The 19755-nt window shown below is 36.3% G+C and overlaps 1 protein-coding gene across 1 annotated transcript in view; it reads left to right on the forward strand.

Annotated features, from left to right (window-relative positions):
• The window catches only part of HERC1 (HECT and RLD domain containing E3 ubiquitin protein ligase family member 1), an 86865-nt gene that overhangs the window by 57605 nt on the left and 9505 nt on the right, over nt 1-19755 (forward strand). Inside the window, exons 45-66 of the mRNA XM_009816356.2 lie at nt 280-332; nt 1629-1829; nt 2456-2630; nt 3365-3635; nt 4429-4642; nt 5458-5663; nt 6235-6362; nt 8043-8170; nt 9405-9605; nt 10344-10474; nt 11516-11715; nt 12210-12324; nt 12857-13003; nt 13557-13658; nt 14708-14881; nt 15197-15490; nt 16252-16317; nt 16434-16559; nt 17199-17337; nt 17809-17990; nt 18737-18892; nt 19434-19556. Of these exons, the coding sequence (XP_009814658.2) occupies nt 280-332; nt 1629-1829; nt 2456-2630; nt 3365-3635; nt 4429-4642; nt 5458-5663; nt 6235-6362; nt 8043-8170; nt 9405-9605; nt 10344-10474; nt 11516-11715; nt 12210-12324; nt 12857-13003; nt 13557-13658; nt 14708-14881; nt 15197-15490; nt 16252-16317; nt 16434-16559; nt 17199-17337; nt 17809-17990; nt 18737-18892; nt 19434-19556 (3532 nt within the window). The remainder of the gene's footprint in view (nt 1-279; nt 333-1628; nt 1830-2455; nt 2631-3364; nt 3636-4428; nt 4643-5457; nt 5664-6234; nt 6363-8042; nt 8171-9404; nt 9606-10343; nt 10475-11515; nt 11716-12209; nt 12325-12856; nt 13004-13556; nt 13659-14707; nt 14882-15196; nt 15491-16251; nt 16318-16433; nt 16560-17198; nt 17338-17808; nt 17991-18736; nt 18893-19433; nt 19557-19755) is intronic.

The following is a 19755-nucleotide window of genomic DNA, read 5'->3' on the forward strand; positions in this document are numbered from 1 at the left end:
TGTTGACTTTTGGAAACTTCCTTTTTCAATTTTGTCTGACAATTCCAGTATTTTTTTTATGGGCCTTTCTCGCATTAGTACTGCAAAATTCTTCCCCCTTCCACAGACACTTTTAGAAGCCCTTTTATTTATTTCTCTGTTACTAGACATTTCCAGAAATCATATATACATTGTTCTAGCAGTAAAGTAACCTAATAGTAAACCAAGTTTAAAATTATTAGGCATATATGTAAAATATTAGAGCCATTCAGTTCTTTTCTTTGTTATTTTTTCATACAGGTACAAAGGCCAGGCTCCTGATTTAATAGGTAAACAAGACAGTGTTTATGAAGGTATGTTTTCAAGTTGGTGAAGATATTAAATACTTTGCACTTGCACAGTGTTTTACCTTTCATAAAGGTACTTCCATGCAAATAAACCTGTCATGAAACTGTACATGAAGGTATACTTTAAAATCTTCTTCAGACTAGATGTAGTTTGGTTTTGGGTTTTTTTTTTCGTTCAAATAGGAAAAAATATCAGTGACATTTTTCCCCCTGTCTTTCATCTAAGTGGCTGAAACGGCACATACCTAACGTTGGGTGATAAGGTATTGTGCGTAGATGTTATATCCAGAACTGCACATACAAACCTTTATGCTCAAATACGTTTCTTCAGCTGCCTTTGTAGGAGAGGTTAATTAGCATAAGTTAGAGTCTCAAAAGTCTGCCGTTAGGCTTAGTCTTACTTTTTCTACCTTTGTAGTAGCTGAGAGTGTCCTGAGGATGGCTATCACTTTAAACAGATGATTACTGTTGACTGTAGAAAACATTTCCCAGATGATTCTTTGATTCTGGGCCTTTCAGTAGCTTGTATGATCGCAATTGCATGATTTACCACCTTTGTCCATTTAAGACTAAATGAGTGTTCCAGAACCTAACAGCAAGTCCATCTTCCAATAGATAAAAGGTGTTCAGATTCTACAGTATGGGGAGTGAGATAGAGTGGAAGGAATCAGTAAATATAAGTTGAATCCTCTGTAAATGGTTGGGAAGTGAATGGAATGCATAACTGAATTGCAATTATAGTGCTTTTTCTTTTTCTTTTTTCTCCCACACCCCCACACACACCCCCCTCCCTGGAAGAAAAAGCAAAACTCTGGGTGTACAGTTATGACCTAAGAACTCGTGCATACTTTTTTGATAAATATGAAGAGCAGAAATTTCTAGTACCTGTCTTTACTATTCAGTCCTTTGGAATATGCACCTGATATCATGATTTAAAGCACAACTGTATGTCTGTGCTTTTCACTGTATTCCAGGTTTTGAAGTTGTATTGTGCTAGATGTGAGGACCTCTCATTTCTGTGTTTGTAAAAAAACAGCTAGTTTGATGCTTCAGAGAATCTTCCATGAAACTTCTCTGTGGTAGAAAAAAGGATCAAATTTAATGGAGAGGGGCAAGAGCGGGATTTTGTTTTTGTGATTTAGTATGTTGTGTCTGTGTCAACATCAGGAGATGAGTTTTTAAGTCTGCTGTGTTGCAGATGACAATCCACATTTTATACCCTGTATTGTTTTTTTAATTAATTGAAATTACTTAAGATTTTAGCTTTTGTAACCAAGTCTAATTATATTTCTCCAATTCTAGAAGACTGGGATATGTTAGATGTAGACGAAGATGAAAAGCTGACAGGAGAAGAGGAGTTTGAATTGCTGGCTGGACCTCTTGGATTAAATGATCGACGTATTGTACCTGAACCTGTACAGTTCCCTGACAGTGACCCTCTGGGTGCTTCAGTTGCAATGGTGACAGCCACCAACAGTATGGAAGAAACATTGATGCAAATAGGTGAATTTGAAATGAGTTTCATTCAAAGAACAAATACCCCCTCTTTGGTGTGATTTTATAGGGGCAGTGCAGAAACATTTTGACAGTGTTTCCTGCCTGGTCCCTCCGTGAGGAAGTGAAGACAGGTTCTAAATTGTCCTTTTATTAGAGGGGGGCTAGAGAGAGGAGTGTGAGGCATTTATATCAGCAGAAGGCTCGAGGCTTTGATTTACTGATAAAACCGTGACCATAGTCCTACAATGGATGCCAGTAGCCTGTTTTGCAGAACTCAAAGATGGATTCATGGATTTAAGTTGGGACTTAACTGACCATCCTATTGAAATGTGAGATCAATATTTGAATTTGTAGGCCCCTATAATGGAAGAGGGAAACAGAGGAATTAAAGTTAACTTGAGTATTGTCAAGTTGTGCTCATCTATCTCTGAAAATAAGGAATACCTAAATTATGGAGTGTATTTCAGGAGTGTATTTTCCTCTCAGTCATTATCACTATAGTTCTTTATGTATGAAATGTTGGAAAATTGAGTAATTTGCAAACTTAGGCTAAATTTGCTTCTGCGCGTATTAGTATATGATAATGTTTTGTTTTTCTTCAAACGCTGATGCAAATCATCATTATTTCCAAGGCTGTCATGGCTCTATAGAAAAAAGTTCTTCTGGCAGGATAACCTTAGGAGAACAAGCAGCTGCTCTAATAAATCCACATGACCGTGTTATGGCTCTAAGAAGAGTGACAGCTGCCGCCCAAGTCCTCCTTGCAAGAACTATGGTTATGAGAGCGCTCTCACTTCTGTCTGTCAGGTTTGTGGCATCCTTGGCAACACTTCCACCTTTCCATTTGGAACCAGTTATCAAGTTATGTTTGCTAGGGATGCAGTTTTAAGCTATTTAGGAAAGTGATTGTCATTTTATGTACTTGCATCATACTATAAAGAGAAAAAGTTCTGTCAGTTTTGTTCTTTTCAACCCTATTTTCAAACTTTATGAAAGTAACTTCTACATCTTATATGGAAAGTGGACTCCAGTAGTATCAGCCATTCAGAACATAAAGATGCTGTGTTTGTCAGTGAGTTTTTGTTCAAGGCAAGTATTAGAACTTAGAGGTAAACATTAGAGGAAAGAAGATGAAGTGCAGGAGTTGATGGGATATGAGGATTTAAAAACTGGCTTTGTACCAAGATACCTGTGCAACTATGAACACATCACAGAGCTCTGACATGTACATGTGCATATTGTCATAGCATAACTCTGAATATGAATTACCCATACAATTTTGTTTATGAGTGATTCCAGGTAAACTCATGGATTCTTGCTAGGCCAGGTCTATAATGTATTTTTGTCTTCAGCTTAAAAGAAAAGGAGTGGAGGGGCTGCAGCTTCATTTCTCTTTCTTCCCCTTCCCCCTGCATGGTAACAAGGTCCAGCTAATCAAACAAGCAGTGTTCACTAATGGTTTGGGAATAGTTTTATCCATACATAACTTTCTGTTAAAATGCACTGACAAAACCAAGAGCATTTATATTCGTTTTTGACAGTGGTTCCAGTTGTAGCCTGGCAGCTGGTCTTGAATCCTTGGGATTAACAGATATCAGAACTTTGGTTCGTTTAATGTGCCTCGCTGCAGCAGGGAGAGCAGGCCTCTCCACAAGTCCATCCACTGTGTCAAGTTCAACAGAGCGATCGAGAGGAATACACAGCAAAACAAGCAAGCCTATATCTTGTCTTGCCTATCTGAGTACAGCGGTAGGCTGTTTGGCATCAAACACTCCTAGTGCTGCAAAACTGCTGGTACAGTTGTGTACACAGGTAGGACTGTTCTTTCAACATAAACATATATGTTAAACAACTTATATGTGAGATGAAGCAATCCATTTTGTACATATTGATAATTTGTGCTTTTATCTTCTCAACTGGGACGAGACTGCCCTCAGTTTGAGGATCTCCTTAGAGTTCTTGTTTATGGTAACTTTACCTTCTTTTGCTGAGTACTCTTTTCAAGTGGAGAAAAATGGATGTGCTTTTTGTATTGATAGGGTTTTTCTGTTAAAGTTTTGGGTTTTTTAATTGAGGCAATTCTATGTGGAGCACAGATTGTCTATATTTAGAAAGAAAGTATCTACAGCTCTGGACATGCAGCAGGTTTTCAAATATATCACGAAACTTCAATCAGTAATTAATTGTTTTGTTCTTCTGAGTTTGAAATACAGTTGTGGAGAAATACAAGTGTTGCATGGGATGATGGGATGGATGGGATTTTATTATGTGTTATTGCTTTTTATCCTATCACCAGGTGCGTAACTTTATAAAAAGTTCTTCTGTAAGCTCCTTAGTTCTTGCCTGTATTCTTGGTTACTTGATACAGTTTTTTCTCTCCCTGGATCTGGATAGTTATTTCCAATAAGACCAGGTATTTCCCAGGGCAGAAGACTTAAATTCCATATTGTACATGATCTTTGCCTGTTAAGTGGTTGGCAGCTGAGAATTTATGAAAAAAAATTGAAAATCTTTAAAACTCTGCATGATTTGTTCAACTAAAAATGTTCTCCAAAATGGATTTTTCTGTTTGTTCTGGTAATTTATTGTCTTTATCTATTTTTAGAATTTGATTTCTGCAGCAACTGGTGTAAACTTAACAACAGTTGATGATCCAATTCAGCGAAAATTTTTGCCAAGTTTTTTAAGAGGAATTGCGGAAGAAAACAAACTCGTCACGTCTCCAAATTTTGTGGTGACTCAAGCACTTGTAGCATTGTTGGCAGACAAAGGGGCCAAACTGAGGCCAAATTATGATAAAGCAGAAATTGAAAAGAAAGGTATGCTGTTGCTTTGTTTTTAAATGTCAATTATTAAATCTTCAATTCATCATTTATATTTAAGGAGAGGTTTGCTAGAATAGTGTATAAATAAATATACTCTCCAAAATGTACGAAACTTGTTTTAATCAAAGTCATCTTATGGTTTAGTACACAAATTTTACTTAGAAATGTGGTCTTACTACATAATTGCATCTTTTGCCACTTTAACAAAAAATCCAAATGTGTGTGTATTCAAAGCCGTACAGCTAAGACGTTCAGCCTCGGTTGTGCCACGTAATGAAATTAAGGGGAATAACAGTTGATTACTGAGTTGAGTACTGTTCTGTCTCGGGCGCAGAAAGTTATGCTGCCTCTGCTGTGAGAGGTCAGGGAGCCAAAAAGCAACTGCTGTGCCTCAACACCAGGCTGTTGCTGTGTTAAAGGGAGGGAGGGACATAGCAGTGACAGCAGCTTATCTCTGTCAGAGGAGGCATTTTCCTATTTAGAAAGCCCTTGCTCTTTGAACAGCCATTTTCCATATGGTGGGGATAAGGCTATTCATAATTCTATTCCTAAGGTTTTTTGTGAAATTTTAAAGGGGGTTATTTTTCACTTAGTATCAGAAGAGTGTTTTTTCTAAAAGTTAACATGATTGCAACGTTCTTATAAGAAGCTTGTTAGTATCTTTCTTTTTTTCTGGAAATTGTGGCTAATGCTGTGTTCATTTGTGTAATCCTGTTTGGTACTCATCTAGGCATCATCTCATTGTTTTGTTTAAGCAGGTTTAATTGCCCATTTGTATGCCCATCCTTCCTATGATCCTTCTGCTGTAGGCCCTCTGGAGCTGGCTAATGCACTAGCAGCTTGCTGCCTCTCTTCAAGGTTATCTTCACAACATAGGCAGTGGGCTGCTCAGCAGCTGGTGCGAACTCTTGCAGCACATGATCGAGATAATCAAACTATGCCTCAGACCCTCGCTGATATGGGGGGAGACTTACGAAAATGTTCCTTCATAAAATTAGAGGCTCATCAGAACAGGGTAAGCATGATTTCTCCCAAAATTGCATGAATTTTAATACTTTCTTTTGTAGAATACAGAAAAAATAAAATACTATTATTTTACAAAGATACTGACTGAAATGATTTCCCACAAGAAGTAATTTTTTAGTGATAAAGTAAGTTATTGCTTGAGGGTACCTCTGATGCAGAAAAATGCTTAGCTTCTTTGAGCCTTCAATTAAAGGGGACATGAAAGCATTCTCAGTACCTGAAGTCAGCAGAACCACCCTAAATGTTTCCTTAGACTAGATCTTAATTGGCATTATTTTTTCTGTCATAGTAGTTAACGTCTTTGTCTAGTATTCTGTGCAATAGTGGCCTGTGGAGCATGACTCTGAACAAGGTGTAGCATCCTTATAAAGCATGCTTAATTACAGTACACAATACTGTAAAAGTAGAAAAATACGTCTTGCTTGATTGTTACAGTGTATTTCAATAAGATAGCTAATGCTCTGTCCCATTGGTTAATGTTTGCTTAACATTAGTGAACAAACATACCTAAGCTTTAGATTGAAATTGCAGTTTTGCCATGAGTACTTTGGTATTTGTAGGTCATGACATGTGTTTGGTGCAATAAAAAGGGACTTTTGGCGACTAGTGGAAATGATGGCACCATCAGAGTGTGGAATGTTACAAAGAAGCAGTATTCACTGCAACAAACGTGCGTGCTCAACAAGCTGTAAGTTGGTTCTTTATAATAGTCAAATATTTAATTTAATATCAAGCCAATAAGAGTCGGTATGAAGAGATCGGGTTAAAGCTGTTTAAAGATATTCTTAATTAATTCATATAATGAGAAATGGGTAAAATAAAAACTGTAAGGGATTGTCTTATGAAAAGAAAGTGAATATCCCTTCAGTGGGTTCCAGTGGACAGTTCCAACGTATAACATGATAATTACGAGTGTGGTGGTTTGAGTCAAGCGTGAAAAAAGAATTTGTGGCTTCTGGGATTCAGGAACTGAGCGTAATTCTTCTTCATGAGAGTGTCTGGGAAGTACTTCTGTATAATTTGGATGTGTCCAAAAAAGAAGACAGAAAAAGAAAAGATGAAAATCTAATTCTTTAGTACAGCTTAGGTGAGTTTAACTCAGGAGAACGAAGAAGCAATCGTGAATTAGAAGGTTGTTTCATGATTTCTTAGTGGTTGTTTTAGTTCTTGTTTGCTTGCTACTGTTAGATGCTGCCTAAATGGAATGACGTAATATGACTTCAGAAGATAGTAATGAGAGCAGCATCTTCCTTTAACAGAGATCTTCTGTTACTCATGTGGCAGAAAAATGTGCTTCCTGTACAGTAGATTCAGAATTCAGTACTTCCACGGGCTTCATTGCCAACAATCTCAATAATGACTTTAAATACAAATGCAACACAATTCCATTTCTATTCTTTATTGCAGTGGGTAAGTGCCAGGTCATCTTTAAAGGTAGGATTATTTTTTCTAGCCCTTAGAGATGAGCAGAGGAAAAGGCATTATCCCTTCTTTTTGATAGCATTATCTCCTCTTTCTGTGAGAATACTTTCTGTTTTTCTGAGTTCGGAGGAACATTATTTAAATGCTACGAGATTACTATTCCCTGATACAGTGTTACTACCTGTTGTGTTAACTTTTTATGTTAATATTGTTACATGTGTTGTGTTAGTAAGTTAATGTTAATAATAGGTACAACATCCCATTGCCTGCTGTATTCCCAAATTAAACGTCTCCTTCTTAAGCAAGAACATGCCAAAGGTGTGCCTCCTGTATCTTCAGAAATACAGGGGTGATACAGTATTTGGCCTACAATATGCATCCTGGCAATATTATAGCCTTCATTTTCCTGTTACTAAAATCAGTGAAAACTGTGCCTGTTGCGTATGACCTTAAGGGCAATAAAACATACCAGTGGTCCCGTTACAGTTAGCCAAAGCAAACTTTAAAATAGAGTTTTAGAACAGTGTAACAACATTGTAACAGTAGGAAGAGTTCAAGCTAGAATTGAGAGCAAGATGTACCTCTTTCATTTCTTTTGTCCGAGCTATTCTATTTCATTTCATGACTGCCCAGAAAGTTTTGCCCTCACCAAAGATGTTGAAGTTGTTAAATTTGAGATATAAATATGTAAAGTTAAATATAATTAAACTTATTTTTCTAATTGAAACTTGACTTCCGGTTTCTTACTGTGGAAATAACTGGTATTTCATTCTGTAATTTGAAGTGTTTTTAAATAGAATATGTAACTATGAGCAGAAAAATTTATTATCTGCAGTGATAGGAGGAGGACTCCAGATTTTAACTCAGATATTTTATTAATTCTATGTTTTCCTGTCTGCTTAAAGGAAATGTCCTTTTTAAATTGTGTTATTTTACTCTGTTGTAGAGAAGGTGATTCTGAAGAAAGTCTGGGATCACCCAGTGACCTTAGTTTGTCTCTTGTCTGTTGGAGCATCAGTGGCAAGTATCTGGCTGGAGCTACAGAAAAGATGGTGAACATATGGCAAGTCAATGGTATGCTCTTAGCTACCTGTGACACTTCATGATGCAACGTATTTCTAGGGAAGCTGCTAAATTACTGAATATTTGTTTACCCAAGTATTTAACTGTGTGCTCTCCAGTTTAAATGCCTACCATCTTCCATACTATCTTGTAAACCTATTTAATTAGAGGAAGGCACTAACCACGAATGGATTCACAATTAATTCAGTAGAGAACTGAGCAGCATAGGAGTCCTTGTTGAATCAGAAGTGTTTAGGTGTGAGGCTTGATCACTCTTAGTAATTTTTGTCTGTAAATACTATCTTCCTGTAGTCTGCAAGAATTAGGTTTCTACATGCAACAGGGAGAATGCGAAAATTGACTGAAACAGATGGAGGGAAGGATTGCTAGAGTGATCGGCTAGATGGAATGTCTTCTAATGAGAGTAGAATGAGTGAGCTTGGTTTATTTATTTGAACAAAAGAGTCTTGGAGGAGGAAGCTTATAAATAAATACATTAGGAAGATAAACTCTGGGAGAAGCCCAGGGAGAAAAAGCAGCTGTGTAAGCAAATGGATAGTGTTGACACAGGAAGAAGTGTAAATAAATTGGCCATTAAAAACTTCCAAGAAAGTTTCTGATGTTCAAAAGAGTGTGATCTCATATTTTATACGGAGGAATGACACCTGGGGAAGAAATACTATAAAATGAATTAGCTAAATGTATGAGATTGCATTATGTTAGAGATGACTGAACCTGATCCAGGAAAGGCCCTTTCCAATTCCTTGGTTCAGTTTGTGAGCATCTTTAAGTGGATTCTCTTATATTTTTATTGTCATTTGTGCTGCAATTGACTAATCCAGCATAGTACCTTTAGAACTCCTGTGAGAGGAAGACTGTTAATCACTTTGTCATTTTTAATCTCTGAAACTTCATTCTGTTGTTTTGCGCTTATGAAAATCACCAGTTACACTGCCCATGTTAATATACAGTCCACAGGAAAGGTATAAATTTACTACAAACTGAAGAATTTAGCTTCCTTCCTTAACAAAACTATGTAACTTGACTGATAATTGAGATTTGTTAGCTAGATTTTGTGTCTGCATAGTTTAGTGGACCATTGCTTTGTAGGCTTGTAACTTACATGAATTTGTAGTATGTCCTAGCTCTAAACAGGATCTCTTGATATTTTCCCTTGGAAAGTATTTTGTTGTTTTCTTTTCTTTATGAAGTTGAAGTGGTTTTAAAAGACTTTTTGGGCTCCTAGGAGGAAAAGGATTATTAGATCTTCAGCCTCACTGGGTGTCTGCTCTAGCTTGGCCAGAAGAAGGGCCAGCTGCAGCATGGACAGGAGATGCTCCAGAATTATTATTAATTGGTCGTATGGATGGATCTCTTGGTCTTATTGAAGTTGTAGATATTTCAACCATGCACCGGCTAGAACTGGAACACTGCTACAGAAAGGATGGTAGGTGACTGTATCAGTATTTAAGCAGAAATTAAAATGATGAATCCCCCCCCCCCTTTTTTTTATTAAGCGAGTATGTAATCTCAATTTTTTATTATTGTTCATGGGATATTACTTCTGGTACTTTACTTTCAAGCATTCATGACGTTCCTTGCCATCGTATAAAATCAATATAGATTCCCTGCGGTGACTGCTCTGTCTACAAATAGCATGTAGTCAGTGTCATCTGAATTGCTGAATTACTGCCATTTTTCCTTTGTAGTTCCAGTCCCAGGGGACCGCAAGTAGCACATCTTTGGTAACATTGTGTGGTTTTACATACTGCTTCTTCAGGAAATTTGCAGATTTTTTGGCAGAATCAAGTGAGGCTTCAATGCTTTTCTTAGAAGTATATCTATCTCAGATACATGTGTAGGATTCAGTCTACTTTTTTTCTTTTCCCTAGCATAGTTCTTTTCACCATGTCAGGAATATAAATTCAATTATTTTAATAAAAATGAGAAGAATGAAAAAACTATTACAAAGTAATCTCAACAGCTGTCATTACAGTGGCACTCAGTTTTAACTTTACCATACAAATTCAAGAAAATTTTCAGACCAAAAGTATGTTAAGTAACCTTTGTGGTGGGGGAAGTTGTAATGCACTTCATATTTTAGACAATTGCACTGCAAAAACCTCTTTGGCAGGAGTGAAGTTCAATTTGGTTTAATTAATTTTTGTGTTGTCTGTTTATGTAGTGTCTGTCACATGCCTTGCCTGGTTCAGTGAAGACAGACCATTTGCAGTTGGCTATTCAGATGGAAAATTGCTAATAGGAGCAAAGGAACCACTTGAAAAAGGAGGAATCGTTCTAGTTGATGCACATAAGGTAGAGTTAGTCTTTTTAAAACTTATGTATGTTGTTTGTAGGTAAAGAACTGTTTAAGCTATTTTCTGTATTTGAAAGCTATTTATAAAGTCAAGTGCAGATTATTTTAAGAACTCATACCTATTTCTGATAAACATGCTAAACGCAATACATTTTAAATAAAAAAAGGAAAAATAAATTCTGTGGCTTTTATTGCTATTAAAGATTGTGAAGTGCATGTACGTACAGCGACAGAAGTGTATTAAGGATACAGCTATGTACGTCGGGATTTAAAAGACTGTAGTTCTTTTATTTTGTAAAAGTGCTCATAATAAATTTTAATTTTCGTTATGTCATTTGTTTTTGTAAAGCTTAAGTTCCTGTGCAAAGCAAAAGATGTTTTTCTAAATATGCAGCTGCAAAGGTTTAGATCCTTCGCTTGTCTAGTATGTAATAATAATAAGTCATTAATAGTCCATAATTTATTTGTTGGGCTAAGAGGAAAATTCATCAAGTGTAGGTGTAGTAAAAGCATCTTGAGTGCTTCCATGAACTGGTCTTGGTATTTGAAGCATAGTAGCCCCAGAAATGAGCATGATGTGACAAAAGAACTATACTTGTTTTTCCACTATGGGCTGTTCTCCTTTCCTACCTCAGTTAGACTCAAAGCTACACCTAGCCCATTGCTTAATATGTTTATGAACCATGTACCATTAAGGTAATTCATACTACAATTTCATCATATAAAAAAAGAAGGAAAAATTGTCTACTTCTTTGGAAAAAAAAAATCAAGAAAGGTGTGCAATGAAAAGAGAACATTTTTTTTTTTATGCTTTCCCTTTAGTTTCTCTCAGGAACCTAGGATTTTATTTTAATTTGATAGGTCTGAAAAGTATCATTATGATTTCATAATTGCAACTCACTATCTCTGTAATGATTTATTTGAGAATAAAATGTTCTTTGTTATTAATAATTGAACATTACATTAGTTCTGAGGGTTAAATTTTCTCTGTTCTTACTGTGGTACTTCATACTGACTTTCAATTTTTTAAAATCCAATAGGATATGATTGTTAGTATGAAGTGGGATCCAACTGGTAAGATTCTCCTGACATGTGCCAAAGAAGAAACAGTGAAACTCTGGGGTTATATGGGAGGATGCTGGAGACGTCTGCATTCACTGTCTCATCCAGCTCTTGTGAACGGCATTGCCTGGTGTGCTCTTCCAGGGAAAGGACCCAAGTTGCAGCTTTTACTAGCTACGTATGTAAATTTTTTTTTAATTGTTTTTATAGCTCTTTTGCAGGTCTTTTCTACCCATCTTTAGTGTCCAGAGCAAAGAAAAGTTTTGTCTTTTTTTTTTAAAAATAACGTTAATTCAGTAAGCCAGTTGTCATGAGATCCTTAAGGCTTTGGAATTCAAATGGAAAGAGAGGCTCTGGTCATGTTACCAGCTGTTTTTTCCATGCCATGAGACCTGCGTGTAGTGGTCCTGCTTGAAATTTTTTTGTTTCATCCAAATATTTTTTCTGAGAATATGGTGTTAGTAAAAATTGAAAAGCTATGGGGTGGGGGGAATAGGAAAAAATGCATCTATCCATTGGGAACATGCCTTTCCACTTTAGATTAATTGATACAGTATAGTTTTATAGGAAGGTGGTGAAGACTACTGATATTTTAAGTTAATACCAGACCACGGATATTTTGTTAGTTAATACCTTTACTTTGTTTTTCTGATTTATCCTGACTCCCTTCAGAGGATGCCACAATGGTTTGGTGTGTGTCTGGGCTGTTCCCCAGGACATAGTAATTACATTGCAGTCCAGCTCAACTTGCTCAGAAGGATGGTGGGACCAAGAAACAAGTGCCAAGGTAAAAGGAGTAAACTTGTTGTTTAAGAAATTCTCTTTGCTTGTTCCGGAATTGGGGGAGGAGAAGAGTGTGAGCAAGTTACTCAAATATCAACATTTCCTGAGAGAATACATTTGCTAAAAAAAGTTTATATTGCATTTGTGTATGTGTAGGCATTTTCAGAACAGGAAATGAAAAAATCTCAGGTTTAAATGAATTTTGTTTGGCTAAACATTTCCTTTTTTTTTAAGTTGATAAATTTATACTAAAATTTAGTAAGGCTTTAGAATTGTTTCTAGATAAAAGTAAGTCAAGATTAATTTCACCTATGTAAATTGTAACATGGTCTTTAACGTTGATGGCATTTTGTAAGGGGAAAAAAGATAATGTGATGAAGATATTTATAAAATAGTATTGGTCTTTTTTATTATCTTATGGAAATTACCCCATTGCTATGGATGATCAGTATTTATTGCAGAATACAGAAGCTATTACGCTATTCCATTTTCTGTAAATGGTTCACAGTGTTCCGTAACTATGAAATAATTTGCAGGATGGATACAGAAAAGCAGTAGAAGTCAAGTGTGTATTTCAACTAAGAGGACATATTACTCCTGTTCGGACTGTTGCGTTCAGTCCTGATGGACTGGCATTAGTGTCTGGTGGACTTGGTGGTCTCATGAATATTTGGTCTTTACGGGTAAGATCATCTTTGATGTTGCATGATTCTTTTTTTAGTATGAGTGTCTAAAATGGCCAAGGCATCAGACTAGCTTTCTTTTTTTTTCCCCCCCCCCCCAGTATGTTAGAAAGATTAGAGAAAGCATGGTATAAAATAATGGTATGAAATTATAAATAATAAAATACAAATTGAAGCTGTACTTAACATTGAAGTATTTTATATTTTATGGTTCTACGATTGATTCATGCTGTTGTAGGCTTGGTCATGTTCGTTAGGCTTTGCAGAAGCAGCCACTCTCTCTTTAGAGTTGGAACAATATTCGCCTCCTTTGAGAACTTTTCCAAGAGTCAGATAATGTGGATTATTAAACACTTCTAAATCCTTAGTTATGTTATCTCCCTGGTATGGTTAACAACACTAGGTATTTTTTTGCTTCTAGTGTAAACATTTCAGTTTTTAAATAGTTATTGAAGAGCTTGGGAGAATATCATCCCTTAGGAATGTGATTGTATGCATTTAAACAGAAAAGTAGCTGTGTATACGCGCTGACTCAAAACACTTCTTTCCTTAGGATGGTTCAGTATTACAGAGTGTTGTGATAGGTTCTGGAGCTATTCAGACTGCGGTATGGATACCTGAAGTTGGAGTAGCTGCTTGCTCTAACAGATCAAAGGTGACACTATGTGTTAAAGTAATGTTCTTTCAGTGTTTTTACTAAAAGAAAATGCTATTTGTCTGTCTTTATTTCTCCTTTCTTTTCTTTTTCTTCTTTTTTTTTTTTTTTTTAGAAATGTGCAGATAGAAGTATCTATCTAACTAATTCTGTTATATTTTCAAGACATTTTGTTTTGGCTTTCAACTATTACCTGACCCTAAAAAGACTGGGGTTTTTAACAGTATCCCATGTTTAATTTGGGGGGGCAGGGTGGAATCCTTCTGAGCTGGTGGTTATAAAGGATGCTGCACACCAGTTACATCAGCTTATCTGTTTAATGGCAGCAGCTATAAAAAGACAATGAAAATAGGCAGAAGACAGATTTTTTTTTTTTTTTTCCCCTTTATGCAGCGTGAGGAAATGTTTCATTTCCCCCAGCAAATAAGATACTTCAGTGATCTAACTTAATCTAAAGCAGCCTCAACCTCAGAAATTTTTAAGGAGCGGCAGAATTTACTTCAGTGGCTGCTGTGTCAGGACCTGCTGGCATCTGAACGGAAGTTTTATAACAGTTGATTATTCCAAAAGATGGTATTTTTTTGTGAATGAAGATAAATATGGCACAAGTTATGACTCCCGTTAGTAGAGTCATGCTGCATGTGGTTCCTAAGTATTTTGGGATTCTTTGAAAGTCTTTTCTGAATTCAGACCTAATATGGAAGGTCGTATTACGAGGCAAATCCTAAACTAAGGTTACACCTAAACTAAATACTAAACTAAGTTGACAGCATTCACTGAAATGAGCTCTGCTTATTACCATGTTTGTATTCTTCCTTGGCATGATAAGCATAGTGTTGCCATGGGCATGTGAGGACGTGGCAAATGGAGATGGCTGCTCCATAGCATTTGTCAGCAGATTAGCCACGAACAGAGACAAAAATGTTCAAGCTTGTGTGTTTTCTGGCCCCTATGGAAACTAAGATAATTGGTGATAAATCAATGGAGCTGAATAATCCTGCTTTATGAATTTTTAATTTCTAATGTGTCTTGTGACTGCTATTAAACAGGATGTGTTGGTAGTGAACTGTACATCAGAGTGGATATCTTCCAATCACGTCCTTGCAACGTGTAGGACTGCCCTGAAACAGCAAGGAGTTCTGGGATTAAATATGGCTCCTTGCATGCGAGCTTTCTTGGAACGTTTGCCAATAATGCTTCAGGAACAGTATGCTTATGAAAAGGTAAGAAGAGCTAATGCGAACATTTAAAATTCATGTCTGACAGGAGGTCACTGTTTGAATCTCAGCTGGTTTCAGTCTGTCATCACAGAGAACTCAGAAGACTTTTCTGCATCCTGTTTGCAAATGTCTGTCAGTATTCTCAAAGCTGGTAGTCTCCTAATTTGAGACTGTGTAAAGTATTAGAAAAACTTCGATTAAGCGTGGAGGAAAGTATTTTTCTACAGGACTAGCTTTGAAGGACTCCTATTTGGGTTGATTAATAAGTACTTTTAACTTTGCGTGTTCAATTTCTCTCTCCCACTCCCTCACCTTTAGCCCCATGTTGTTTGTGGAGACCAGCTTGTTCATAGTCCTTATATGCAGTGCTTGGCATCGCTCGCTGTGGGCCTTCACCTAGATCAGCTCTTGTGCAATCCCCCGGTACCGCCTCACCACCAGAACTGCCTCCCTGATCCTTCAGCCTGGAATCCCACAGAATGGGCCTGGCTAGAGTGTTTCTCTACTACCATAAAAGCTGCTGAAGCCCTGGCCAAGGGAGCACAGTTCCCAGAATCCTTTACTGTGCCGGACCTGGAGCCTGTTCCAGAGGACGAGCTTACTCTCCTAATGGTAAACTGTGCTGTATTGTCTCAACAGTGAAGCATGTTGTTACTGAGCTTACGGTATGATGCAGTTAACATCTCTGAACTGTAAAGATTTATATTCATTAACATAAGCACCAGCAACAAGTGTAAGTTTATTTTTTAATTAACTGGTTAGAATATACTGTAAAGATTGCTCCCTGGGTGTGTAGTCATGAGCGCAAGTCAGTTGCATATTAAAAAACAAACCAAAACAAAAAACAAACCAAAACTGTAACAGTAATTTTCATATGCGATAGAGGCAAAAAATGTAGCGCTTTACAATGCTATTTTTAGAGTAACATTTTGGCACATTTCTATACCAAATTATTTTGCTAGTGTCAGTGGTCTTTATGACTTATGATATGTAAACCAAAATAGAAATTTTCGATTAAGAATTTCTCGGCGAGCTTATAATATTTTAAGCCAGTGTTTGCAATTAAGACTTCAACAAGCCTTAAGCATCAGTAAATAGGAAAAGATTACTTCATCATGAATTTTGTTTGTTTTTCATTTTTTTATTTTGATTGCAAGGCATGGATAACAGTGTCATTGCTAGTAAGGAAATAAACTTGGCCTATGGATGAAAATAAAGTATTTGAGTCTGCACACATTCATTCTTACTGCTGTACCATTTAGAATAATTTGGATGTCCATATTGTTCTTAGAAATGAAAGTATTTATTACATAACAGCAAAATAATGCACATCTCTTGAACTGAATGTGGTAACTGTAGCTTTTGTTGTGTAGGATAACAGTAAATGGATCAATGGTATGGATGAACAGATAATGTCTTGGGCAACATCAAGGCCAGAGGTTAGTAAAATTGATGGGGTTTTTTGGTTTTTGTTTGTTTAGGTTTTTTTTTTTTAAAGGTCGTAAGCTATTGAAAGTACTCTTGTTCTAAAGTATTCTTTTATGCTTTTCCGTAGGATTGGCACTTGGGAGGTAAATGTGATGTGTATCTGTGGGGAGCAGGAAGACATGGACAGTTAGCAGAAGCTGGTAGAAATGTCATGATACCAGTAGCAGCACCTTCATTTTCTCAGGCTCAGCAGGTGATCATTTAAAAACAGTCCTGTGCTTCTATTTTTAATGATTTACCATGTATTGTTTGTACAGTTTGTCAAAATCTCTCTCTAAATGTCTTTCCAATTTGTTGTTTGAATTTACTATAAAGTACCCCCAAACATGTGTTTTCACTAAAGAGGAAGTCTTTAATTATTTGACAAATTCAAACCAAGAAGCCACTGAAATCTGGCAAAACAAAATTGTTTGATATGAGCATGATTTGAAAATACCTGCACAGCTGTAACATAATACATGTGCCAATTTTATTTTCTGAAATGACATTGACATTCAGTATGGAAACATGAAAGCCAAATCTCAGGTAGGAGTATATTGTGATTTCTCTTACGGGAAGAAGGTTTGCCAAAACTAGTAGGCAAGTTTCAGTGAAGTAATTTTTATTATGATGTGATTGGGTAACAAAACCCCATTAAACAATGGGGTGAGTGAAGTCTTTGGTTACTAGGGTTGTCACATAGGTATTTGCAGTGTGACAAAGTCTGTTGTCTTGATATAATTACAAAGAAAAAAAATTTAAAAAAAAGATTGTACATTGCAATGCAGGTATTACAATGTTGCTGCATCTAACACAAAAATCATTAAAACTCCTTTGTGTCTTTCTAAACTAGGTTGTTTGTGGTCAGAATTGTACTTTTGTCATTCAAGCTAATGGCACGGTTTTGGCTTGTGGAGAAGGGAGCTATGGGCGACTGGGACAAGGGAATTCTGATGATCTTCATGTGTTAACAGTCATTTCAGCACTGCAAGGTAAAATTGTTGGGTTTGAAGTGAGTCAACTGATAAAGCACAAAAAATCATTTTGGTAGTTACTATAATTATTTGTGTTGATGCTGTTTTTGCAGATTTACACATTAAAATATTGTAGTCTTCAATTAAAAAATTAAACAAATAAACTAGATGTTTATTTTGCCTTAAGATTAAAGTAGTAACATGTTAAAGTTCCTTAATTTTAAGAAGGCTTCAGGGAAAAGTGTTTGCTCAAGATAGGAACATTTCATTTCAAAACTAATGGCAGGCCAGAAGCATAGGTTGTACATGAAAAGGCGAAGGTTTTGTTCAAAATAAAAATAAATAAATTGCTATAAGAAGAAAACTGTTGTTGTGGATGGTTCCTTTCCCCAGACTTAATTGGCTACCACTAGGGGCACTTGGATAAAGGTATGTTAAGAGTTTATTATAATTTATTCTAAACTTTGTTTTCTCCTTTTTCTTTAACAGGCTTTGTTGTAACACAGCTGGTGACCTCTTGTGGGTCTGATGGACATTCCATGGCTTTAACAGAAAGTGGGGAAGTCTTTAGCTGGGGTGATGGAGATTATGGCAAACTGGGACATGGGAACAGCGACAGACAGCGCAGGCCTAGACAAATAGAGGCTCTGCAAGGAGAAGAAGTGGTGCAGGTTCCAAAATAAATTTTGTCTCCTACAAGCTGCAGGCGTGGTAACGTAGTGCTAGGAACGTTCCAGAACCAGTCTGGCTTGACAGTTTGAATTCATATACTGAATGAAAACAGACAACTTTTTACTGCTCTGACATTATGAGCAAAGTCGATAATTTCCAGTTGAAGAATGTTAATATCACAGAGCTTATTGTTGATGTGTGATGTTAATTGACAGTTGTTACTGGAGAAGAATAAAAATTAGAAAGAGCGTGGGAGAGGGGTGATCAAAATCATCAAAATACAGACACGATTTAGAAGTTTCCCTTGGTCCTTGTCAGGTGTCTTAGACCTACAAAACTAGTCACTGAGACCTTCTCCTAAGTTAAGTGCTAAGTGTGTGTTATAACAATGTGCAAAAACATATTTGGCTTTGACTGGAGTTTTCTTTATAAAAACATAAAACATTCATGCAACAAAAGCATTCGTACCAACAGTAGTTGGTAAAAATAAATAAATAAAACATCTGAAAGCCTTTCCTCACGCAAATACCTGCCTGTCATCCTTCTCCTCAACATTACCGTTGAGAAGAACAAGAGATAGGTTGTTGGAGAAATCATTAATACTAAAATATCTGTACTTTAGCTCTTTATAAAGTGACTACAGTTTAGGGGAGGAAAAGCTATTACATATTTACATGTAATAGCTAATATAATTTTCCTCCCAAATTTAACATGTATGTAAAAATTATCTGTTTTTTGCTTCCAGATGTCATGTGGCTTCAAACACTCAGCTGTGGTGACAGCAGATGGCAAACTTTTTACATTTGGAAATGGTGATTATGGTCGATTAGGACTTGGAAATACTTCCAATAAGAAACTTCCAGAAAGAGTGACAGCGCTGGAAGGTTACCAGATTGGACAGGCATGGTTTATCTAAAACTAGCAATGTATCTTTGTTTAAAGCTGATGTTTTCAATACATTTAAGTGTTCTGGGTTTTTTTGTCCTTGGCTTTTAGTTTGATTATGATGGCAGAATTTGACTACGCATAATTTTTTAAATAATTACTTTCCTGACACTTTTTTGATCCTCTTTCTGCAAAACTACCCATGTTTTTTAACATTTTAACATTTCAAGATTTAGGTATTTTTAAGCATGAATTCATGAGCTATTTTTAAGCATGCTTATTTTTAAGCATGAATTCATGAGCTATTAAACAACGAGCATGTGTAGCATGATACTATCCTGTGCTTCTGCGAGCTGAGAGGAAGCAAGTACCTAAAAAATACTACTGTGGTCCTAAGTGTCTTTAAAACGTTGTAATAATCAATGGAGGTTTTAATGGCTTTGAAAGGGTACTTATTTTTTTAAAAAACACGATTTTTCTTTTCTTAAAGGTAGTTGGGTTGTTTAAGTTAGTAGTAAGTTAGCAAAAAACGTGATAATAACATTTCTCTCAACCAGGTGGCCTGTGGACTCAATCATACTGTAGCTGTGTCAACAGATGGCTCAATGGTTTGGGCTTTTGGAGATGGAGATTATGGTAAACTTGGTTTGGGAAATTCCACTGCAAAATCCTCACCACAGGTTAGAATTCATTGAGAAATTATTCTTTGCATAAATTTTCAGTGTTGTTAAATGTGTTACACAGTGTTCAGAGTGTAATTTGCAGAAGTTACGTTATTAATTCCATCCACTATACTTTTCTAATACAATCTAGCATAAATAACTTTGATGATACCTTATGCTGAGCCTGATACTTGATTGCACATAAATAATAGTGACC

The sequence above is a fragment of the Gavia stellata genome, chromosome 13, assembly GCF_030936135.1.
Source record: "Gavia stellata isolate bGavSte3 chromosome 13, bGavSte3.hap2, whole genome shotgun sequence".
Taxonomy (NCBI): Eukaryota; Metazoa; Chordata; class Aves; order Gaviiformes; family Gaviidae; genus Gavia; species Gavia stellata.